Source organism: Lupinus angustifolius, chromosome LG04 (genome assembly GCF_001865875.1).
Source record: "Lupinus angustifolius cultivar Tanjil chromosome LG04, LupAngTanjil_v1.0, whole genome shotgun sequence".
In the NCBI taxonomy this organism is placed as follows: domain Eukaryota; kingdom Viridiplantae; phylum Streptophyta; class Magnoliopsida; order Fabales; family Fabaceae; genus Lupinus; species Lupinus angustifolius.
In genome coordinates, this window is record NC_032012.1 from 26,583,553 (window position 1) to 26,607,831 (window position 24,279).

The window sequence follows — 24,279 nt, forward strand, 5'->3', positions numbered from 1 at the left end:
TTGATGATAAGTTATCATATGATTATGTAATCTGTACATATACATCTAATTGAAAACTGTGACCCCTTTATCCTCATCTCTCAGAAAAAACTATGGCTTACCCTCAAACCCTCTTGCCTAAGAAATCAACATACATTTCACATGGATCATAAGAAAACAAAGGGGTGCACCTAACTTGAAGAAGGTAGCAAATTAATTTAACTATAGGATTACCCCTTCACTTGAAGATCAAGATATGCCATATAATTATGAACTTACAATGGTGTCCACCCTGTCAATGACATCCAAGGCTTTCATTCTGTCAATATCAAAGTCGATGACCGGAATTGAAGAAGGTGGCCTCCTTTTAAAGAATATGTCATTTTTACTTTCACTGATTGGGGAATGACTACTACTCTTGCTTAGCCTAATGTGTTTACTTAACCTAGTCTTGGCAGTGTCAAATTCCTGGCTCTTACTAATGCCTGGTGTTAGCTGCTTCCTCTTACCGACATCTCGAAGCATTTGTTGATCTTCAATTGTTAACAAGGGAGAACTAGAGCAGCCTTTCTGTGTAAATAAAGGTCCTGTCTTCTGTGTAGGAGAACGAATAGGAGATTTGACCGGAGACCTTAATCCTCCATTACCAACTTTTACTTGACTAACTAGATGATGAAGCCACACAACTAGTTCAAGTATATAACCTTCTGTTTTGTCTTTATCGGCGTGATGCAGTGTTTCAATCCTCAACAAGTCAGTCTGACCAGCAGGTTTGCGGTTGGCCTCGGACCTATTATACATACTTGGTTAGGAAACATAAGTAGTCAAACAGAAAGAAACAAATATGAAAAATTCAGTACTCACCCTGTATTTGCCCATTCTCCAACCCATCCAAAACCATGATGAGCTCTGAATTAAGCCAATTGAAAGAGAGAGAAAGCAAGTAAATAATTGAACAGAAAACATAAAGGTTAATGGTTATCTAATAATAGAAGAGAAAACAGAAAAACTAATGAGAATATAAGGCTGAAGCAATCTTAAATATCAAATAATACATAACAAAACAAACTGAATTGCTCTTCATGCATAAAATGAAAAACGAATTTAAACAAATTTATTGGACATTGAAAAAATGAATTCCAATAGATGTCACATATTGTACTAAATGCAAGTATGCAATACTAGAATGTTTGAGAATTGCAGAGTAAGGTAAGTAAATATACTTCGTTGTGTTGGTCGCAATAGGAACAAGCCACTGCAAAGTTTTCTCCATTTCAGCTCTGATTTGTGGGATCGTAAGCTGCAAGAGTGTTTTCCTTCATGTCAGATTTGGAATTAAAAATTTGGTCACAAATAATAGATAGAAATGTAGCACAAGCTCAATATAACTACTTCCACAGAAAGGAAGTTCAACAAAATCATTAAAAGACAGGAGTGGCCAAGTCAATATAACCATTTCATGAATTCAAAATAAATACTTTGTTGGCATGCACTGATTCTAAACAATATGGACACCAACACATTTTTTAAGTATTCATATTTCATAACAAGAAAATTGTGAGGCAAACGTTAAAAAAGATTATATAAATTATAAAAACTAAGTGTGTATCATCAAATTCTTCAAAGCAGATTATTATGTGGAAAAATTAAGAGAATATCATAAAGAAAGCCATATATTAGTTACAGACTTCCTTATATTTTATAAAAGTTCAATCAAAACAGTACGTGAAAATATCATGTGACACAAAATATATAACTAAAATCTTCAATTTCTTCAACATACTCGGAAGAAAGTGCAATATTGTAAAGTTCAAAAAATCCAATGAGATTTAATCTTTTTAAATGAGTAATACAAGGGACAGATGTCATATTGATTAACTTATAGCACACACGCCTAACTAACATATAAAGTATCATGGAATGGGGACAAGCACCTCTTCTTTAACCTGAAATGACTGTAACCTTGAGCGCAATGTTGATTTTACATTAGGTGGCAACCCATGATATAAGGCATCCCTTGTATTAGGAGGAACAGAACCTGAACGAGACACCTGATAAAATTAAAATGTCAACTCGGCGCTACGTTCATGTACGTTTTGCAATCATTTTTGTCAGAAGCAGTCACATTACAGTGATGACTGTTTGTGGCTATCACAATTGTAAGCAGCACAGTTCTTTTTTAAGATAATAAATAACATTATATACATATTTCCTCCTTTCAGAACTGTGTCCATTATCCTAAAGTGATAAGATTAATAATATATGCAAAAATTGTCAAGACGCAAAATGACATATAAACTTTACATATGATAACTGTTCCACATTATCCATTACTTTATCTTTATCAGACATTATAATGAATTAATGAAGATACAGTGATACACTAGTACTATAATGTCACTGCAGAACATGTAACATGTTTTCAAGAGGGACCGAGGCTTACAATATTAAAGGCCACCAGAAATAAGATGTCAAAATGAAGATAGCAGCTGATCTAAATCTATCCTAAAATAACTAATCAAGGAAAGCAAGAAATAGTAAAAATAAAAATAGAACTGTATCTCCTAACAGACAGGCTTTCATACTATTATGCTTGTTTGAGTAAATGTTTTTGTTTCCCTGCTTTTCTTACCCTTTCCCATTATTTTGTCAGTAACAACTGGGCATACATAGAAGAAATAAAACACAATGTATTCATAATGAATGAATGAACATCGTAAACAGGGTATACATAAAAGAAATAAAACACAATTTTTTGTCATTAGCAACACAGCGTAAACAGGGACTAAAAGGAATGATTTGAATTTTGAATTTGCAACTCACAAGACAACAAATATATAATTTAAGTAAAATCTTGAACTCACAAGAGTATCAATTTGAGATATAATGTTTGCATAATGCAAAGCAAGACCAGCAGACCCCAACTTCTTGTGACTGCCTTGAGAATCTTCCACTTGCTTATCAGTATCTGCAAGGTTAAACAGGAAAATAAGTATAAAAGATACATTCTATTTGATCAGGCATCTTAACAAAAGGAAAGGATGGTCTACATCATGTCAAGGAAAAACAAAGGGGTTGGACTAAAGTCGAAAAGGGTCGGGACAAGGTTAACAAAGATCATTAAATTCATTTGTGAAAAGCAAGTAGAGGATAATTTCCAATGTTTTAATACAAGGGTTATTAGGTTATTACTTATTAGTCTTATTGCTAGATGGTTCTGGCAAGTACTAATAGTGTTAATACTTGACCTGATTATTCTAAGTATGGCTATTGTTTTGCTGTCTCTTCTTTTCTTCTCCCCCAACCCTATAATTTTTTAACAACAGCAAAGAGGCCCTTTCACCAAAAATACTAAACTCTTCACATAAAAAAATTCAGTGTGTTACTTGACATATACTAACCCCCTACCCCATTATTCATGCCGAGGGAACAAGAAATAAAAGCATAAGATCCCCTTATCAAATTTCAAATCATAATCAATAATCTTTCTAATTCTTGAATTCATACCAGCACTGCCAAATGCTTCATGTATCTCCAAATGTAGAGAGTAGACAATGTCTACAAACTTTTCCATCACCTGCATATGCAACAAACAGACTTTATATTGTTTGACAATAAAAATGCTCAAGATAAAGAGGTTGCAAAGAACAGAGTTTTCTCTGTAACAAAACTATTAGAGAAAAGAGAGAGAAAGTACAAATAACAACAAAACACCAATCGAGTCTTTTCCACTAAGTGATGTGGGCTACATGGACCAGATGATGCTACTATGTGCTATCAGAAACCAACTCCTTTGACAGGCCATTAAAGTCTAAATCCTTCCTAATGGTTTCACCCCGAGTTTTCTTAGTCTTATTCTCCCTCTAACTATGGAGCTATCCTCCATTCAATCAACTTCTCTAAAATATGAGTCTTGTGTATTAATCTCTGTTCAATTACTCTCTCCCTTGAATTCTTAGTATGATTCATGAGCTTAATACCTCAGTAATTAGCACATATCTCCTCCGCTTTTAAAAAACAAGGATCAGGTGCTTCTCCATTCATTTGACAATGTCTTAAACCTCAATATCTCATTCAGCAACTTCGCAAGCCAACTTATCCCTTTTTCTCCTAGTCATTTCCATACTTCAACAAGCATACTATCTGAGCCAATCACTTTTCTGTTGTCCATTCTCTTTAGTACTTCTTTTACATTAAACTTCTCAATTCTAAGATAAAACGTTTGGTCCTCCTCTCTAGTACAAATAGTGGGAAATAGGATAGGTCCAACTGAAACTAAGGAAAGAAAAATAAAATAAGCATATTCAAAGAATTCAAGTACACTTTTTAGATGACAAATCACTGAAGATAAAAAACTAAAAATCAATTCTTATATTAAAATTCAAATTTCTAATACAATTAACACTCATATCCACCAATGAAAATCAACAAGTGATTACAATCTGTCTTACCTCTTCCAGAATCTTGGACCACAGTGATTTTTTCTTCAAATTTCTCACATGCTTATTTTGACTCTTCAGTTCTGCTCTTAAAATTGAAATGGTGTCTCCTACACATTTTATAAACATTGATCACCTAAAAATAAGAATATTTATTTTGGTAACAAAGACTAACAGAGCCATAACATTTTTTTCCTAAATTGTAAATTTTGGTCTGATTTTTGGACACCTGTTTAAAGATTTAAGCTCCAAAGATGGGACTGACAACATAATGAACTTAGAAATGTAAGCAGAAAGCAGATCAATTATATAGTTCCAATTACACAAGGTGTTCCAAATTTGTTGTCCGCCTTAAAAATAAAAATATTACATAACTTAAGGAAACAACGTTAATTCTTTAAAAAATGCTTGATCTACTACCCCTCTATTTTAAAGAAAGAGCCTGTTACAATTCTTAACGATGAACTTCAGAGGGTTTGGATGAAGCAGGCATTACAAAACTTGAAGGTGGTGTGCAGTTTTGACAGTTCTCTGCTATGTTTGGTTGAGAGCAATGGCAATATTTTCGAGTGATACCCTCATCTCATCAGTCATCACTATTATGGGGGGAAACTAGTTTTTGTGACATCTCTTATGATGCCAGAGGCTTTTTAAGAGAACCTCCCCCTCATGTAAAAAGAAGGATTCAAGAGATTTAATGCACATATGAGTTTAATTGATTTGTTGTTTTCTTTTTTCATTGAGACTCTAGAGGATGAACTTGCCCATATCCCACTAGTTGGGAGCCTCGTGCAATGGGTCACCCTTTTCACTCTTGAGGAAGAGCTTGCTGCTTGAACCCTGTCTTTCCACTAATAATCTCTTCTCTTTAGTACATCGAGTTTACAAATTACAACAACTTATAACTTGATGGGCTTCACTTTTATATGGTGCAAAAACTACCATACATAAGATATTGATTCTATGCATAATAGCTATTTTCAAATACACAACAAAGAACATGTGATTTAGTGAAATTGGTATAAGTAAATTCAGGCCAGCATTTACCTCGTTGTGTGGCATTAGTGTTGTCCTCTTCTTGGAGCTTGCGCCGATAATCTTGATCAAACCTGTCTAAGGCATGCAATTCATGATATAATTCCTGCACACCAAGAAAAATGTTTAACTAATTTAGGTCAACTCAAAAAATTAAAACACTTATGTGCAGCTTTCAGAAACAAGAACAACTTTCCATCAGAATATTCACATATCGGAAAAAACGGATATCATGCATGAATAAAAATATATGTGACTCAAGTTGATTGTCAGAGCACACAACTTTAAGTTTTATATGAGAAAAGAAATATGAAAAGTCCGAGAATGTAAACCATAGAAAGCACAGTAAAAGGTTCAATCAACTATCTATCTCTATTTGCAAACATAATAACCCGCTTATATGCACTATCCTTTGGTCTTGAACATCAAGGAGTATCTCAGAGATTGTTTTAGTAACTTCAACAGGCTGTACAATAGTGAATAAACCTAAGAATAAAGCTGCAGCAATAAACTGAAAATATGATATACTAAATAGAAACTAGGCTATCAAGGGTTTCAGTGAATTAGTAAATCTTTTAAACAAGCTACCAGTGACACATGTCTACATCAAGAAGGTAAGTGGATCAACTGAATACTGTTTGATTACAAAGCGAATAAAAGATCTCTATTTTCACCATGCAATTACAGTTTTAGTGAGGTACTATGTTGACATCTGATCCATAAGCAAAGATGTCAACTAGTAAGTGGGATAAAAAAACTTGAAACTAGAACCAGAACAAAACTCCCCCACCATATATGATACTCAAATAAACCATTCAATGAAAAGGCTAGAGTTATGAGATCAGCACACAAATAAGAGAAAGAAGATAGGCATGTACACTGTTCCTAATAACAGATGTACTCACAGCTGTATATTGAACAAAGGTCATTAGTTGTTGCATCACCATCTCTGCCTCCTCTTTCAATTGCTTTTGTGGTGTAAGCTCTGAACCTAACCTAAACATCAATAATTACAAAGAAAAATACAACTAACACAATGTTAGAGGTTACAAGAAAAATATAGAAAGTAAAATTAAGTAAATTTAATTATGATTACTTTTCCAAATAGCGATCCAGATTGTGCCACTGAGGATCTTTGCAACGATTTCCAAAACGCACAACTTCACCACAAAATATTTTCAATTCTTCTCTGCCAGAACAGTACAAGATAGTGAGAACTTTAGGTGCAGATAGTAATTGAAGAAAATAGTAATGATAACATACCTCTTGTCTGCTGCAGCAATTCTAAGGAGTTCATCCATATCTCTGGATATCAAATTTTGAACTCCTTGAGATGGTAAAACCACCTCTTTTAAATGTCTAATGTTCTCCTTCGATAAAGACTGCATCAGGTTGGCACCCTTAACAATTGTGTTGGCAACTTCGAAGGCCAAAATTGTAATTTTACTTCCTTTTATTGTCACGCCAGATGTAAAACCACTGTTGAGATTTAAATTGGTCATACTACTACCAAGTGTATCCAAAACTTCTACTGCCTTGCCAAGCCCAGCTGTACCAGCTCTGCCCAAAAGTGAACTCACTTCTGATACCTGTAACACACCAATAGATAAGACAAAAGGAAATGTAATATTTTTATTTTTTGTTACAGGGCGGCCTTATAACCTGCAAAGAGGGAAGGGAAAGGGGGATAAGCTGTAGACATCTAAACCATGACATCAAGAACATATCAATCTTTAAATACCGGGCTCAATACCATGACTTACGCTTGTTAGCAATAGGGGATTTAATCTGGTGTGCTTAAAAACACAACATATGTAACTATGTCTCCAGAAAATTATATATCTTTCAGAACAAAGTATACCCTTCTGACATATATAAGCATCAGTGCAGCTCTACCTTCTAACAGTTGTGAACTGCGGTCCATGACCCATTTAGTTTCACATGAAAAGGAAGTACTTACATTTTATATCTAGTGGTTTAGAGTTTCATATGCTGTTGCCCTCCTTATTCTTCTATAACACAGACATGCAAGGTTTTAAATCCGAGTCTGTGACAACAATTGAGGTCACAACTTTGAGGTTTTGGTAGTCTCCGTAACCACATCACAATCGCAATTGCATAAGCACAACGTAACTATGACCACAATTCAAAACCTTGAACAGAGCTATAGGTTTGCACATGTTTGGTTTAGCTTGATTTTTTTCACAAAATAGCTTTTCACCCAAAATTTATCTTTGCAGCATTTTCAAAAACAAAGTAAGATAATCCAAACACACAAGAAACAGAAAGATGCAAATGAGAATAGTAACTTACTTTAACAGCAGCCTGCTTTGATCTAGAAGACTTGGTTGATAAAGCCCTAGACAGGCTAGGAATCCCATCATTGATATCATCTACATTCAGCCCATAGGAAGTCTTTTCCATCCCGGTAAACGAAAACGATTCTCGTTCATTCTTATGAAGATCATCATCAAGAGGGAGCAGATTCGAATTGCTATTTATATTTCCAGGTTGTCCATGAGACTGATAACTCATTCCCGGATCATCATCATCATCATCATCATTATTATTACCAGCATGGCCATTGGTTTGAGTAAGAACATTATTATTAGTATTATCTGAAACTACACCACCTACAGTGGCTTTCCATGACCTTGAGCAAATAGCACCCATATCTATAAATAGCTTTTACTCTATTATGTAAATTGCACAATTGAATGATAAAGTTGAACAAAGAAGCAGAAATATTCAATTGACAGGAATGTTATATTCAAGACACCAATTTTGATTATACCAATTCTGATCACCAATTTTACAGCTCCACTCCATCAACACCCTCTCTCTCTCTCTCTCTCTCTCTCTCTCTGCACTTCACTAAATCTGAACAATAAAAAGTCAAAAATTCAGAAATTCAGGAATTAATTAGTAATAATAATACAATGAATTGAAGTTAGGGTAGAGTAGTTGATGAAAAGGGATTGAGAAATAGAGAGTTACCAAGAGCAGAGATCTGTGACTGTGAGGTTAAGCATCTAAATAATATCAATTCTACTTATCAATTCTTCTATCTCTCTCTCCTTTCTTCACCTCTCTCACTTTTATTATACCATGTGTACTGGAATCATAGTAGAAAAAGAGTTACCAAAATATTGACTTAGAACATCTAAATAAATACCAACTGTGGTACATGCTTTATTCTCCTTAAGTAAGAACTCAAGTTCGAATCTTGTGGATAGAAAAAATTTCGTTGGGAGAGTTAGATGTTCCCGATTCGAAAAGGATAGACACTAAAGGTTAATATGATAAATATATTATTTTTAATAAAACTTTATTTTTAATGAATTTCTCGTAAAGACAAAAACTATAATAACTTATTTAATATTATTAAGTCTACCAATTAATAATAATTAAAGGTGTATCCAATCTCTTGAGAGATTGATTTAGAGTAATATGGCCAACAAAAATATCTACATGGTGATACCATTATAACCATCTAAAATTTAAGAATAGTGGTTAGATTATTGATAACAATTATTTATGAGATGAGAAAAGGATGTATACATTGTGTAAGACTTTTTTATATTGTCATTGTATTATTTATTATTTATTTTTTATTATTATTGACTTTTCAAAAAAATATTTGAAATGATGATAAACTAATTATGTAAAAAAATTTATATTATCGTTGTACATGTATTACATTCATTATTTATTTATCTAATGATCAACAACAACACAAATTCATTTTGACAAAAATTTCTTAAGGAGTTTTGACTAGTTATTGTCCCTTTTGGGTATTTTTTTAGATTTGGAAAGGGCATTTGAGAGATTGCATAGATTTAATGTCATAAAAATATAATAGAATTGATTTCATTAAATTCAATGGTAAGTTTCTATGATCTAAGAGTGGTTGTTATTTGTTACATTAATTAAATTGGTCAAAAAACATATATTTACCCAATAATAAAGAATATCCATTATTGACAGAAACGTTCTTATAAAACAATTTTGACTAAGTATTTTGTCTTGTGTTTTACAAGTAGGAATCTAGTATCTAGGGAGATAAGTTATCTCCTCATGCCAGTAAAATTATGACATCTGTCATATTTCATCATTTTCTATAAAAATATTTTTTAAAATAAACAAAATAACACACATGTCACATTTTTACTGGTTGAATGAGATAAGTTATCTTCTGATACGAGGAGATATAGTATTCTCTTTACAATTTCACTAAGGGCATTTATGTTAGAATTCAAAACTAATCAAGCCACCCTTCGAAGCAAAAGTGGTGATGGAGGTGAAAATATGATTTATTGTTAAAGACCTATGGGTAGATAATTAATACTCATGTATAAAGTTTCTGAAAAATGCACCTAATCTACTTGTGAAATAATAGTTTGGTGGTTGTTTAAATCTTTTATACAAAACAGGAACATAACCAGAAATCTCTGACTCAACCTCTAAAAATTTTAGTTGGTCAAGTTGAAGTAAATGCAAACTAGGGGTGACTACCTTTACTTGTGCCCTTTGGAAATCATAGCTAGTACCCTTAATTTTGTATTGATAAGTGATGAATGCAACTTATGGAGAATTGTTGAACTTGTTGTTTCAACATTAACTTACACTTTCTATTTCTTAACTAATGTCCTCTAGACAATGAAGAATGAACCCTATTCAAGGATTATATAGCTCATAATTTAAAAACATGCTAAAAATGACTAATTTGACTCACGTTTGAAATTTTTGTGGATTATTTTGGGTTTTTCAAATTTTAAAGAACCAAACTACTGGTAAGATCGAAAAACATGAGGGACTGAAATGAGTATATTTACTCGGAAATAAACTACAGAGATATAAAAAAAAACAGGGACTGGGTAAGAAGCAAGAGAAAATAAAAGGACATTATAATTTAGATTATTTTTGTCTTATACTCTTGTGTTCCCCATAGAGTTCCAGTAATAATACAATGAAAAAGGACATTCCATGCAATTATACATGAAATATAGAGAATAACAAGTTTATTGAATTTCATAAAGTTTCCAGAATGCTAATGCTTCAGACTCTGATCCTTTGGTACAACACTGAATCTACATCACACAAAACAATATTTTTAACTATGATAAAAACAGAATCAAAAGATAAATAAAACCAATGTGCAAAATCTTATCCTTTAAAAAGGGATTTCAAAATTAAGGCATTTTATAATGTTTGCAAAAAATACAAAAGGGAACATAAGTAAAGGACAAACTCACCCTTCTACTCTTGTTACTATTGAGATACAAGGTCTTCCAACTCATCTATGATAGCTTTATAGCAGAAAATGTACTGGTCCTGATAGATTGATGAAGAGTCACAAAAGAGTTCAAAGAGAAAGTATATAGAAGGAGAATGCCACATTACAAAAGTAGTATTTATAGTAATAATAATGATAACAATAATAACTTACAAATTATTATTTATAGTGAATGGTACAAATTAAAAGGGTGGAGGGAGGGAACAAGGGAGATTAGGAGCCAGAACTCTAAAATAGGCTCTTGCATGGGAATGACTAAAACTATATTCAACAATCAAGCCTTTATCTCACTAGGTGGGGCCAGTGATATTGATTGAACGACGTCATGATACTCTATCATAAATCAGGTTAATAGACAAAATACGCATGCTTAATGTTATACATAGTCAATCTCGAGCCTGAATAAAAGTTGAAGGTTGTGTTAGATAGTTGACAGCCGACATCAAACTTTGATTCTCTTACAGTTTTTTGTGAGTTAGATTTTGGAGGAGAAAGAAGGGAAATGGAAGACTTGAAAGTCATCTCGCAAGTATATTTCATGGTTACAAAGCATTCCCTTCCCCTCCAAAATCTAAATCGCATGTGAAGACAATATGGTTCCCTTAGACTAATTGTATTTTTGGTGGAAAATTCATTGTAGTCTCCACTGAAGGACAAGAGGGTTCCTCCAACCTATGAAATAATTTTTGGAGACACCCTTACCTAACTATCTAGCCTAGTTCCTAGCAAGTTGCAACAACCCTTTATTACTATTAAACCATATAGGGTACCCTATCACCACTGTTCTTAAATTTCAAAGCCTCTTGGTTTGTTATTATACAACTAAATGCATGGCATTTCATACAAAAACAGTACATTCATAAATCACAATCAAAATGTTAAATTAGCAACACAGATTAATTACCTGAGTCTGAAGCATTCCAATACGCTGAGACCTGAACACAGATACTGTATTAGCAATATCTAAAGCAGACAAATCACCAGCAAGTATTCTCTGAATTGTATTGTGAATAGTGCAGTATGTTCCAGTTCTACCAATACCTGCACTGAGTAACATAGTTTATCTCAGACAAATATGCATGTGATTTATTTTCAACATGGTCATAAAATATGTGACAATAATGAAAGAAATGAGAAATGAAATGAACCTGCAGTGTACAACAATTGGGCCAAGGTTTGGTGGTAAATGGTACAATCTTTTCAGAATTTCACGCACAGCAAATGTATCTTTGGGAACTCCCTCATCAGGCCATTCATTATAGTGAACATGCAAAACAAATGATGCCTCTTCTAGCTGTAACAATTCGATGCCGATGCTGTTGCAGTATATAAAACTCGTACGTGCATGCATTTTTTTCTCAATAAGATAACTTTTTTTAATAGAAGAATGAGTATGAGTAGAGAATATCTCACATCTTTATGTTTAACCTCCAAATGACGCAACAGAAGTGCATTTTCAGTAGATTTGACCCATTTAGTGAGAATGGAGATATTACCAAATATTGTAGGTTCATCATCCTCAGTTTGGAAATAATCACCACACTTTACAGTGTCATTTTCGACCAAGCTAGTAAGCATGACAATGACAGGGCAATGTTGTTGGATAAGCATGTCCCAGAAATCCTCATAGGTTTGTGGCAATGGTCCTTGTGTTGCAATAAAATGGGATACACTTCCAGGACAAGAGCCCTATACAAGGCTCAATCACTAATTAATTAGGACAGTAGTTTTTACATAATAAGATTACAAAACAATTTACCCTTAATTTTATTATGTGAGTCGACTACATGAATTGAATGATATTATAATATTCCAATCTAAGTAATAACTATCGACACAAAAACTGACATGTTTTTAAAATAAGTTATCTATCTTAACTTTTAGTTATATTCATTTTTTAATTTTATTTTATTTATGAATGTGCATATGAATAAACATTACATTTATAGACTATGAAAAGGTTATGGAAATAATCTTGAAACAAACAATCTAATAGTAAGTTATGGTTTAAGCTTCTTTTAAAAAAAAACTTTTTAAAATCTTTAAGTTTAGCTATCAAACTTACTCAAATATATCAAAACCACTTATTTTCATAAAAAAGAAGCTGAAATATGAGAAAATAAGTTATGCTAAGCATGCTGTTTAAGACCAATATCTTTTGAGAGCATAGTTATATGAAATTAATAAGACATATAATTTAAAATACATAAAAGAGAGTAGTACCTCTATAGAGCAATAGTTTGCATTGATATAGTCATGTGCTTCAGATCTACCATCTGTACTAGATCTGAGAATAACCCTGTTCTCATCAACTAAACCAAGTGAAAATAAAATAAATGATTAAATATTGATTTTCAACCCATATGTAATTCAACTCATATAATGGAAGATTGGAAGTAAGTGTTTTAAATTGCATTTACGATAATTTAAAAGTCCCTCAAAAAATATCACAACCATAACCATAATCACAATATTGTAGGTAAGTAACATTAGTTGATATATAAGTATGTATATGTATACATGGTAAGATAGAAGTATATCTATTTTTGTTGAAGTTGAGAGGTTGAAGAGCTATAGTGGATCTTCTCCTCATCTCAGTTGGTGTTATCATATTGGCCTCTAAATGAGCAAAGTCTTGAAGAATCAAGTGAAGGTTGTTTATAAGCTTGTCCTTCAAGTAAGTCAATGCTTCTGTGCAGTTCTTCACTTGAACATGACTGAGAGACATTCTAGGACAAGACTCAGCCATGGCTGCTAGCTAATGATAGCATATAATTCTACAATTAATGGATGACTCTCACTATATATAATACAATCATTTTTCTTTTACTGCAAATTCATTTGTTTCTTACATTTTATTATCTAAATAGTTTTTCATACAAGTTAAAGATAACTTTTGTTATCTCAAAGTTTGTACAAGTGGGAGTTTTTTGTAGTATTATATAAGTACCTGCATGCCTTTGGTCCCTTACTTTTCACATTCCTTATGGGAGGGAGTACTATTATATGTCAAGAGCCCTTTTTTGTGGAAATATTTTATTGGTCTTCACATTCCAACCATCTCCAACTCATACCTTATAAAATAAAGAGACTTTTTTGTTTGTGTAGGTATCCCATTAATTAACTCAATGCTTTAATGATTAGCATTTTTTAATATGCAAATAGGAATCTGTCATTTCAATCACAATATTTCACTCATCTATCTTTTACAATTATTCATCTTTTGTTTTTGTTTTTCTTATGTAACTAATTTCCTTAGAATATATGCTTTACTTAAGATATATTAAATGAAACATACTTTTTGAGATTGCTCCAATCATTATATGCAATAATGCAAACAAGCATATATGAAATGAAAACTACAAATTGTACATTAAAAATGTTTGTATAATGTATTCTGAGTAAGGTATACCCATATCATGTTTATTATTTCTGAGACAAACTCATAACTAATATATTAATAGTGAATGATATAGTAAGAATGTAAATAAACATTATACCATCTGTACACAACCCATTTATGAACCTGAAACATGAATATGCATGCTTATTTCCAATATTTAAAGATAAGCTAATCATAAGAGTTATGAAGATACAATGTCAGAATTGGTGCACATTAGAATGATGCATTAGGTTAGAGTGTGTGCATGTATATATAGATGCAGAGGCAACAGACAAGTTGAATTCACAAAATTATATAGATACAGCCATAGTATTAGTGCCTTGGGTGAAGGTCCAACAAACATAAGCTTAGAGTGTCTCCAGCATGTTTGGAAGAAGCAAGAAAAATAGAAAGAGGACATTAAAATTCAGATGGTTTTTGTGATTAGGCACTTCTGTTTTACATAAAATTCAATACAGTGAAAAGGATGCTGATATCTGTTAGCTTTCCCCTGCCTGAAATTATACATTAAAGGCTGAGAATAACGAGTGAAGTGGAATTTCATAAAATATTCAGAATGCTGAAGCTTCAGACTCTGCTGCAGTGATATATGAGCATTGGGGGACTGAAAATAGAAAAGGGAAGAACTGGAAGATGGATTCAAATTGAGACAAGGCAGCTTAATATCCTTTGATCCAGCACTGAATCTACATTACACATCATAGCAATCCATCAGGTACCAAAATAATAATTCTAACAAGGATAAAACACTACAAAAGGATAAATAAAATCAATGTACAAAACTACAAATCCTATCCCATAAAAAAGACTTCAACAGCTGAGCAGTTCATAGTCTTTGCAGAAATACAAAGGGAACATACGTAATGGGCATGTGTACCTTTACTCTCCTTACTGCTGAGATACAAGGTCTTCCAGCTCATCTATGATAGCTTTATAGCAGAAAATGTACTGATCCTGATAGATTGATGAAAGATAACCAAAGAGTTCAAAGAGAAAGTACATAGGAGAGAGTGGATTATAAAAGAATGTAGTAGCAACAGAAGTAGTAGTAGTAGTAGTAGCAATATTATATTCATTACTACTATCATGTATAGTGAATGATATAAATTACAGGGGTGGAGTGCGGGAACAAAAGGAATGGGAGCCAAAACTGTAAAATAGGCTCCTGCCTGGGATTGATTCTGAGAGTGCCCCAGTAAACTGAAGGCTCCTGAACCAAATGCCGTCTCACAAGAAGGCAAGGATGTGACTTTTCCTAAAAAATTCCTCAATTACACTGAACTTTCCTTAATTTGTTATATAACTAAATGCACGACATTTCATACAAAACAGTACATTCATATATCAAAACTAAAATGTTAAATTAGCAACCCCAGTTACCTGAGTCTGAACCATTCCAATACGCTGGGACCTGAACCCAGCGACTGTATTAGCAATATCTAATGCAGACATATCACCAGCTAGTATTCTCTGAATTGTATTGTGAATTGTGCAGTATGTTCCAGTTCTACCAATACCTGCACTGAGTGACATAGTTTATCTCAGACAAATATGCATATGATTTATTTTCACTATCAGAAAAAAGAAGTGAGGAATGAGATAAACCTGCAGTGCACCACTATTGGGCCAAGGTTTGGTGGCAAATGATATAATCTTTTCAAAATCTCACGCACAGATGACGTATCATTTGGAACTCCATGGTCAGGCCATTCAGGATACTGAATATGCAAAACAGATAATGGTGTGTCTTCTAGCTGCAATAACCAAAGTTTAATGTTACAGCAATTCAGCAACAATTTTGAGTGATGTATCATTAAGGAAAGCTTTCAGGTTCAGCTTTAAAGTGTAAGATATCTAAGAATAGATCCACAACCCAAGGCTAAAAGTGGACTTAGAAGTACTATAGCAAAACAAACATAAAATGAAAGCCATGAATAATATGAATAGTTTATAAGCAAATATATTTTCAAGGAAGAGAGTGCTCTCCCCATATTTTCAGCCACCATTCAAAAACCTATGACTGTGCCAGTCTGTAAAGACAAATACATAACCGGAATAATTTTGAAAAATAACAATTACTATAAGCTGAAAATGATCTCACATCTTGACGAGCGACCTCCAAATGGCGCAGCACAAGTGCAGATTCAGTAACATTCGTCCATTTGCTGACAATAGAGATATTACCAAATTCTCGAGGTCCATCCTCAGCTTGAAAATAATCTCCACACTTTACCATCTATAAAAAGAAAAGAAATGAAAAAAGTATATAGAGAAATGCACAATGACTAGGAACAATAGTAAGGAAATAGTAGCTACCTTGTAATGGTCAACCAACCTAGTAAGCATGACAATGGCAGGGCAGCGATATTGGATAAGCATCTCCCAGAAATCCTCGTAAGTGTGTGGCAGTGGACCTTGGGTTGCTATAAACTTAGATACATTTCCAGAGGTCTACATTGAAAAGGAACTTGGCAAGGGTTAATCAAACAAATCTCCGTCAACCAATAGGTTCTTGAGAACATAACCACATAACATAAAGGAGAATGTTAATAAGTGCCCTTAGGGCATTGTTTCAGGAAACTAAAAAAGAAATTTTATGTTGGAAAGTGATACATTTAACATTTCTGGAAGTCCTGGACTTGGATTTCCAAGATTAACTTAGTTAATTTTTGTATTCCTAAACCAATTCCCTTAGAGCACCTACAATGGTGCAACTCTTTTTTCGTTCTTAAATGGGTCCGACTGATTATTTTATATTTGTTTACACTTTCCAACAACTTAAGCAACTCAAACCAAAATCACCTCAAATGGTGCAACTCTATTTCGTTTATATTTCTCTCTCTCGTAACAATTTTTTTCCATTTTTAATGTTGATTTACAACTTTAAAAACGTTGCTTATTTAACTTACCATTGCGATATAAGAACATGCTTATTTCGCTAAGAACTGTTTTTTTATTACCATTGTGGGTGCTCTTAGGGAACTTGTTAACAAAACCCTAAATATATTATTACCTCAATGAAGCTTGCATTGATATAGCCAAGTGCTGCAGGTCTATAATCTGTGCTTGATTTGAGAACAACCCTATTGTTGTCAACTAAATCAAGAGAAATTAAAACAAAATAAATAAAAAAATGCAGAACATTAAATCTTAATAATAAAATTATGAAGTGTTGGAGAGTGAAAATTTTACATGGAACTACATCAGTATAACGATTTTTGTTGAGATTAACGGCATCAAAAGCAACATTGCATCTTCTTCTCATTTGAGTTGGCGTTATCCGATTGGCCTGCAAGTGATCGAAGTCTTGAAGGATTGAGTTAGGGTTACGGATCTTGTCGTTGAAGAAGGTGAGAGCTTGGGTGCAGTAGTTGAGTTGATCGAGAGTGAGAGAGATTCTCGGTGGAAAATCGGGTGAGAAATTGAACTCCGACTCGGAGGGGTTGCCGGAGGAGGAGGAGGCCATGGTGGATGAGCGGCGGAGACGGAGACGGTTAGAGAGGTGGTTCCCCAGCACAGCGACTTTGTTAATCCCAGACTTAGATTTTCTTTGTGTAGCGTGATTCCACTATCATAACAAATAGGAATGGCAATGAATACCCGATCCACGATCCGTGGTTATTGGGTTCGAGTAATACATTACCCGGACTTGCTATCCCTAATAGTACACTATAATTGATCAATGCTCTATTATTATTAGTAGTATCAGTATCAACATAGAAAAGAATGTATCAATGCTCTTTTATTTTGATTTTCTTTAATCTTATTGCAAATCTTCTTTTGATGTTTTATGGTAAATTATATGTATTTTTTCAAACCTGTTATCATTTATTTAAGTATTTTTTTACATTATTGCTGTATATGCATATACTGCAAGCAAAGTGCAATCATCTGCTATTACTAAGTGATAAATCATTGCACCAGCCCAACTGAGTTATAAAGAATATAATGTTAACCAAATTCACTGTGACACATAATGAGTTTATTATAGAGAAAGTTTCATAGAATTAATGTAAAAAATGATGAATTATGTATCCAAGTGAACCACATATATATTTCCATACAATGCTAATCCAGAATCTAGTTTCCTCATGGCTAACCAACAGATAAAGGAATGGTTGGGTATATTGAATTTCCCCCAAAAAAAAAACAATGAGGTTAAAATTTGTGCCTTGACCGTGTAAATTTTTTTACATTTTCAGCACATCATCCACTATTGATTTGTAATACTTTTGTTTGAAAGTCAATAATAGTTAACATATGAATGGTGTAGATTCACTGAGAGTGTTAGTCTGTTAGTATATACATATTAAATCCAACATTATTTGGCCAATGTACTATGGTAGACTAACCAATAAGCCAATTGCAAGCTGAATGGATAGTATAGTCTTGATGACATCTTTTCAGAAACTAGTTAACAACCCTGGAAATAGATTTAATACTTGAAATCAATGTATTAGAACTAGTGGATCAAGAAACAATTTCTTATGGTGAACTTATGAAGTGACAAATGAGAAACATACTGTAATATAAATACAGTGCAAATATTCAAACAAATTATGCATATAACTCAAGAAATAGTAATAGCAAGCAGATAGGAGAAACAATCTAAAGCATGTCCTTTTACTCTGGTTTATACTTTATACAATAGAATAGCATAAAAGGGGAATAGCATAAACTGGACTTTTCATTGATTCAAGGTAAACCTTAACATTTTGCTTAGGTTTTACAAAAATATTCATCACATGCTGGACAAGCATGTAGAAAATAACAACAACCCTAGGAATTGGCTAAAAAAATGAAGAATAACAGGGCTAAGTTTATAAACTAGTATTGGCTCTTTTCTATATACAGTGCTAACTACTTGCATAAATGCATAAATTCCCATTTTTGTATAATTTTTTGAGAAATCAAATCAAAATATTAAGGAAGAGAAATAATTTGACACCCTTATGCTAGGGATTTTGTCGGGTAGAATCATCTTCGCTATAACTGCAAGGATCGGAAGATTTCCGAGAACACCAGTGATCTGGAACACTAAGAAAATATGTAGACATAAACTTTCTGAATCTCTTTTTGTACTCTATTGGAGAGATTACAGTTGGTAAGACATTCTTGGGCACAACAAGTGATGACTTCATCCATGTCTCAAGATGCTTGTCCCAGGTATACTGCCTCAGATAATCGATAATCCCGCAAACTATCTCGCCCTTCTTTGAATCTACTCCGACAAGTAAGGAGTAATCCATCACATTTACTGACTGAATATTGAGCAAACGGTGAATCATATAAGATAGTCAGGAAATAAATTCCAAAAAAGAACAAATTTCAAGGAAAATATGAACACAAGGGCAACAAATTCAACAGCAGATATATCAATGTGACAATTTAGGCTCAAAGATAGAATGCTTTTGATGCAGACTTACATTGAGAAAACTTGTATCATTCCAAATAGCCCGTTCAAGATGGCACTTTGCTTTATGACTGACATATAATGGAGAAGAGTTCATGTCATTCACAAAGTTCTGATCCAAAAGAACATCTCCAGCACCATCAGCAGCAGATTTGTACCGAGCAAAAAGAGCACCTTTAAGATCATACTGGCGAGTAATATTGCGATTGTAAGTAAATGGTGCAACTCTATTTCGTTTATATTTCTCTCTCTCGTAACAATTTTTTTCCATTTTTAATGTTGATTTACAACTTTAAAAACGTTGCTTATTTAACTTACCATTGCGATATAAGAACATGCTTATTTCGCTAAGAACTGTTTTTTTATTACCATTGTGGGTGCTCTTAGGGAACTTGTTAACAAAACCCTAAATATATTATTACCTCAATGAAGCTTGCATTGATATAGCCAAGTGCTGCAGGTCTATAATCTGTGCTTGATTTGAGAACAACCCTATTGTTGTCAACTAAATCAAGAGAAATTAAAACAAAATAAATAAAAAAATGCAGAACATTAAATCTTAATAATAAAATTATGAAGTGTTGGAGAGTGAAAATTTTACATGGAACTACATCAGTATAACGATTTTTGTTGAGATTAACGGCATCAAAAGCAACATTGCATCTTCTTCTCATTTGAGTTGGCGTTATCCGATTGGCCTGCAAGTGATCGAAGTCTTGAAGGATTGAGTTAGGGTTACGGATCTTGTCGTTGAAGAAGGTGAGAGCTTGGGTGCAGTAGTTGAGTTGATCGAGAGTGAGAGAGATTCTCGGTGGAAAATCGGGTGAGAAATTGAACTCCGACTCGGAGGGGTTGCCGGAGGAGGAGGAGGCCATGGTGGATGAGCGGCGGAGACGGAGACGGTTAGAGAGGTGGTTCCCCAGCACAGCGACTTTGTTAATCCCAGACTTAGATTTTCTTTGTGTAGCGTGATTCCACTATCATAACAAATAGGAATGGCAATGAATACCCGATCCACGATCCGTGGTTATTGGGTTCGAGTAATACATTACCCGGACTTGCTATCCCTAATAGTACACTATAATTGATCAATGCTCTATTATTATTAGTAGTATCAGTATCAACATAGAAAAGAATGTATCAATGCTCTTTTATTTTGATTTTCTTTAATCTTATTGCAAATCTTCTTTTGATGTTTTATGGTAAATTATATGTATTTTTTCAAACCTGTTATCATTTATTTAAGTATTTTTTTACATTATTGCTGTATATGCATATACTGCAAGCAAAGTGCAATCATCTGCTATTACTAAGTGATAAATCATTGCACCAGCCCAACTGAGTTATAAAGAATATAATGTTAACCAAATTCACTGTGACACATAATGAGTTTATTATAGAGAAAGTTTCATAGAATTAATGTAAAAAATGATGAATTATGTATCCAAGTGAACCACATATATATTTCCATACAATGCTAATCCAGAATCTAGTTTCCTCATGGCTAACCAACAGATAAAGGAATGGTTGGGTATATTGAATTTCCCCCAAAAAAAAAACAATGAGGTTAAAATTTGTGCCTTGACCGTGTAAATTTTTTTACATTTTCAGCACATCATCCACTATTGATTTGTAATACTTTTGTTTGAAAGTCAATAATAGTTAACATATGAATGGTGTAGATTCACTGAGAGTGTTAGTCTGTTAGTATATACATATTAAATCCAACATTATTTGGCCAATGTACTATGGTAGACTAACCAATAAGCCAATTGCAAGCTGAATGGATAGTATAGTCTTGATGACATCTTTTCAGAAACTAGTTAACAACCCTGGAAATAGATTTAATACTTGAAATCAATGTATTAGAACTAGTGGATCAAGAAACAATTTCTTATGGTGAACTTATGAAGTGACAAATGAGAAACATACTGTAATATAAATACAGTGCAAATATTCAAACAAATTATGCATATAACTCAAGAAATAGTAATAGCAAGCAGATAGGAGAAACAATCTAAAGCATGTCCTTTTACTCTGGTTTATACTTTATACAATAGAATAGCATAAAAGGGGAATAGCATAAACTGGACTTTTCATTGATTCAAGGTAAACCTTAACATTTTGCTTAGGTTTTACAAAAATATTCATCACATGCTGGACAAGCATGTAGAAAATAACAACAACCCTAGGAATTGGCTAAAAAAATGAAGAATAACAGGGCTAAGTTTATAAACTAGTATTGGCTCTTTTCTATATACAGTGCTAACTACTTGCATAAATGCATAAATTCCCATTTTTGTATAATTTTTTGAGAAATCAAATCAAAATATTAAGGAAGAGAAATAATTTGACACCCTTATGCTAGGGATTTTGTCGGGTAGAATCATCTTCGCTATAACTGCAAGGATCGGAAGATTTCCGAGAACACCAGTGATCTGGAACACTAAGAAAATATGTAGACATAAACTTTCTGAATCTCTTTTTGTACTCTATTGGAGAGATTACAGTTGGTAAGACATTCTTGGGCACAACAAGTGATGACTTCATCCATGTCTCAAGATGCTTGTCCCAGGTATACTGCCTCAGATAATCGATAATCCCGCAAACTATCTCGCCCTTCTTTGAATCTACTCCGACAAGTAAGGAGTAATCCATCACATTTACTGACTGAATATTGAGCAAACGGTGAATCATATAAGATAGTCAGGAAATAAATTCCAAAAAAGAACAAATTTCAAGGAAAATATGAACACAAGGGCAACAAATTCAACAGCAGATATATCAATGTGACAATTTAGGCTCAAAGATAGAATGCTTTTGATGCAGACTTACATTGAGAAAACTTGTATCATTCCAAATAGCCCGTTCAAGATGGCACTTTGCTTTATGACTGACATATAATGGAGAAGAGTTCATGTCATTCACAAAGTTCTGATCCAAAAGAACATCTCCAGCACCATCAGCAGCAGATTTGTACCGAGCAAAAAGAGCACCTTTAAGATCATACTGGCGAGTAATATTGCGATTGTAAGTAAGGTTTTCCATCACCATGAGGTCGTGTTTAACCTCTTTGCCACTTTTGGTGTTTCTTTTAGTAACCTGCATGGAGATTGAAATGCTGAGAATTCCAGGAGTAAAGAAAATAAAACAGGAGAAAAAGTTGGCAAATGTTTTGCAAGATATATGCCCAAGAAGTATAGAGTAGAGACACCAACCTGATATATTCCCAAGACTTTTGCAAGACATGTTTGGCTACCAGACTCGAATGACTCCCTCATGTGTTTGAAATACCGAGAAGAAAACCCCAAAAATGAATCAAGTTCTGTCTTCTTAATTTCCTTTATGATGAACCTGTCATCAAGTGTTTTCGCGAAAAAAGACTTGCTTTTTCCACCTTTAGCATCCCAGTTCCTACAGCGGCTTAAACAAGCGATATAATCAAGCTCAGATAGGCCACATAAATGACGAAGCTCGCGGAATTGGTTAACATAATGACAAATCACTGAATATTTTTCGCTCCCAAGTGATTTTGCATAACCCATAGCAATCTCTATGCTACTATGGTTTTCAGGAGTATGAGAGGAACGCGACTCTTCCGAAGAGGTTCTTTCTGTAGAATACACAGAATCAGAATCTGCAGAACTTGAAAATGTGTGTGGAGAAGTTAAGGTAGCACCATGGATAAAACCATGCAAACTTTCTATTGATTTTGAAGCCACTCCACTTTTTCTACTACCATCTTCATAGTCACCTGGCATCATATATGAATCTTTCAAGAAGGCCAGTGCACAAGCGATTATGCTCGAGGGTTCATGCTCATAGTCAGATACAATATGATTATCTGTCCTGAGAGGGATGTGCAACCTCGTTCCTTCCTCGGTGATTAATTGATTGGCTGTTGGTAGATATTCCGTGATAGAGCTGCTTACAGGTTCAAAATTTGACAAGAATCTTTTCTGGAAGTCCCTTACGCCTATCTGACGAATGTCAGCAAATGGCTTCCAGAACCATTCATTTGAATCCTGAAAACTAGTAACTGGTGAATGCAGTGAAGCACTATTATGAACTGAAAGACTGCTTTGAATATCTGCATAAACTGGAAAGCTTTCATGTACTTGAGGATGATTGGATGTGATGAAATCCTTTTCCTGGTGATTACCATATTCTGAAGGAGATTGAGTGAAAACATCTTCACTAAACCTCAACTTATTGTCAGAAGATCTCTTTGATCTCCAATCGTCAACAAAAGGAGTCTTCACTTTGTGTGGGACATCATATGTGTTATGTGGATCATCCAGTTCATTCCCCTCTAGAAGAGGTCCACTAATAGGAATTTCCGTTATCAGGAGATCATTTACGTCCAAATATGTGTCTAACATGATTTCTAATTTGGCACCCCCATTAACATTTCCATTTTCCTTTACATTACCTGTTAAAGCAATTTCTCTCCCAGCAGTGTCTTCTATCTTTGAATAACTATGTTCTTGCATAGTTTTCTCAGAGACAAAAGATTCACTTCTTGAACAGTCATGTGAGTGTAATGAGTACAATCGCCGATTCCACACACAGGATTCAATCAGAATATCCCACATCAATCGGTTTAAACTGAGCAGTTTAAAGGCAGCATGGTCTGAATCCCCTTTCTTAGAAACAACATTCTTGATGTTTACCTATTATCATGATACAAGTCAGGGGAAGAGGACATTAGTAT

The 24,279-nt window shown here is 33.7% G+C and overlaps 4 protein-coding genes across 18 annotated transcripts in view; all 4 read right to left on the reverse strand.

The window, feature by feature from the left end:
- Nucleotides 1–24,279, reverse strand: part of LOC109346728 — a 27,656-nt gene continuing 3,377 nt past the window's right edge. The window contains exons 1-13 of one of the 3 annotated variants that reach the window (XM_019586470.1): nt 8,451–8,469; nt 7,767–8,293; nt 6,717–7,042; nt 6,550–6,642; nt 6,359–6,449; nt 5,466–5,559; nt 4,431–4,528; nt 3,487–3,556; nt 2,844–2,947; nt 1,914–2,030; nt 1,203–1,279; nt 844–888; nt 1–769 (exon numbers count right to left, since the gene is read on the reverse strand). In XM_019586470.1, the coding sequence (XP_019442015.1) occupies nt 247–769; nt 844–888; nt 1,203–1,279; nt 1,914–2,030; nt 2,844–2,947; nt 3,487–3,556; nt 4,431–4,528; nt 5,466–5,559; nt 6,359–6,449; nt 6,550–6,642; nt 6,717–7,042; nt 7,767–8,126 (1,998 nt within the window). In that variant the 5' untranslated portion in view covers nt 8,127–8,293; nt 8,451–8,469 and the 3' untranslated portion in view covers nt 1–246. Of the gene's footprint in view, nt 770–843; nt 889–1,202; nt 1,280–1,913; nt 2,031–2,843; nt 2,948–3,486; nt 3,557–4,430; nt 4,529–5,465; nt 5,560–6,358; nt 6,450–6,549; nt 6,643–6,716; nt 7,043–7,766; nt 8,294–8,323; nt 8,334–8,450; nt 8,470–24,279 lie in introns of those variants that run through there. The other 2 variants (XM_019586469.1, XM_019586471.1) reach the window with 2 other exon arrangements.
- Nucleotides 10,355–13,537, reverse strand: LOC109346730 (protein-tyrosine-phosphatase PTP1-like). Its single transcript, XM_019586473.1, has 7 exons — nt 13,270–13,537; nt 12,973–13,061; nt 12,163–12,438; nt 11,898–12,043; nt 11,654–11,795; nt 10,709–10,787; nt 10,355–10,543 (listed from the first exon to the last, which is right to left on the reverse strand). Exons 1-6 carry the CDS (start codon nt 13,496–13,498, stop codon nt 10,725–10,727), a joined length of 945 nt encoding a protein of 314 aa, XP_019442018.1. The 5' UTR covers nt 13,499–13,537; the 3' UTR covers nt 10,355–10,543; nt 10,709–10,724.
- Nucleotides 14,478–17,730, reverse strand: LOC109346729 (protein-tyrosine-phosphatase PTP1-like). 2 transcript variants are annotated; one of them, XR_002107551.1, is made up of 9 exons: nt 17,345–17,730; nt 17,166–17,248; nt 16,469–16,603; nt 16,254–16,388; nt 15,758–15,906; nt 15,533–15,674; nt 15,030–15,106; nt 14,773–14,838; nt 14,478–14,618 (listed from the first exon to the last, which is right to left on the reverse strand). XR_002107551.1 is itself a non-coding variant. In XM_019586472.1 (8 exons), exons 1-7 carry the CDS (start codon nt 17,616–17,618, stop codon nt 15,041–15,043), a joined length of 984 nt encoding a protein of 327 aa, XP_019442017.1. In that variant the 5' UTR covers nt 17,619–17,730; the 3' UTR covers nt 14,484–14,838; nt 15,030–15,040. The 2 variants fall into 2 exon arrangements, 1 of the variants encoding a protein (XP_019442017.1); XM_019586472.1 differs by having other exon boundaries at nt 14,484–14,838.
- The window catches only part of LOC109346727 (putative 1-phosphatidylinositol-3-phosphate 5-kinase FAB1D), a 9,724-nt gene continuing 7,086 nt past the window's right edge, over nt 21,642–24,279 (reverse strand). For 10 of the 12 annotated variants that reach the window (XM_019586463.1, XM_019586462.1, XM_019586461.1 and 7 more), the window contains 3 exons: nt 22,784–24,238; nt 22,401–22,667; nt 21,740–22,235 (listed from right to left, as the gene is read on the reverse strand). In XM_019586463.1, coding sequence (XP_019442008.1) covers nt 21,930–22,235; nt 22,401–22,667; nt 22,784–24,238 — 2,028 coding nt within the window. In that variant the 3' untranslated portion in view covers nt 21,740–21,929. Of the gene's footprint in view, nt 22,236–22,400; nt 22,668–22,783; nt 24,239–24,279 lie in introns of all 12 variants that reach the window. The other 2 variants (XM_019586458.1, XM_019586464.1) reach the window with 2 other exon arrangements.

What these genes read in the sequence shown, in the direction of transcription:
- LOC109346729 (XM_019586472.1), bottom strand. Translation starts at nt 17,618, where the DNA reads ATGGCCTCCTCCTCCTCCGGCAACCCCTCCGAGTCGGAGTTCAATTTC. An exon ending in TCAATGCAAGCTTCATTGAG is followed by an intron (nt 16,604 to 17,165) that starts GTAATAATATAT and finishes TTTTCAATGTAG; the next exon opens with ACCTCTGGAAATGTATCTAA. An exon ending in TTGGAATGGTTCAGACTCAG is followed by an intron (nt 15,107 to 15,532) that starts GTAACTGGGGTT and finishes TCAATCTATCAG; the next exon opens with GATCAGTACATTTTCTGCTA.
- LOC109346730 (XM_019586473.1), bottom strand. Translation starts at nt 13,498, where the DNA reads ATGGCTGAGTCTTGTCCTAGAATGTCTCTCAGTCATGTTCAAGTGAAG. An exon ending in CAAACTATTGCTCTATAGAG is followed by an intron (nt 12,439 to 12,972) that starts GTACTACTCTCT and finishes AGCCTTGTATAG; the next exon opens with GGCTCTTGTCCTGGAAGTGT. An exon ending in TTGGAATGCTTCAGACTCAG is followed by an intron (nt 10,788 to 11,653) that starts GTAATTAATCTG and finishes TCAATCTATCAG; the next exon opens with GACCAGTACATTTTCTGCTA.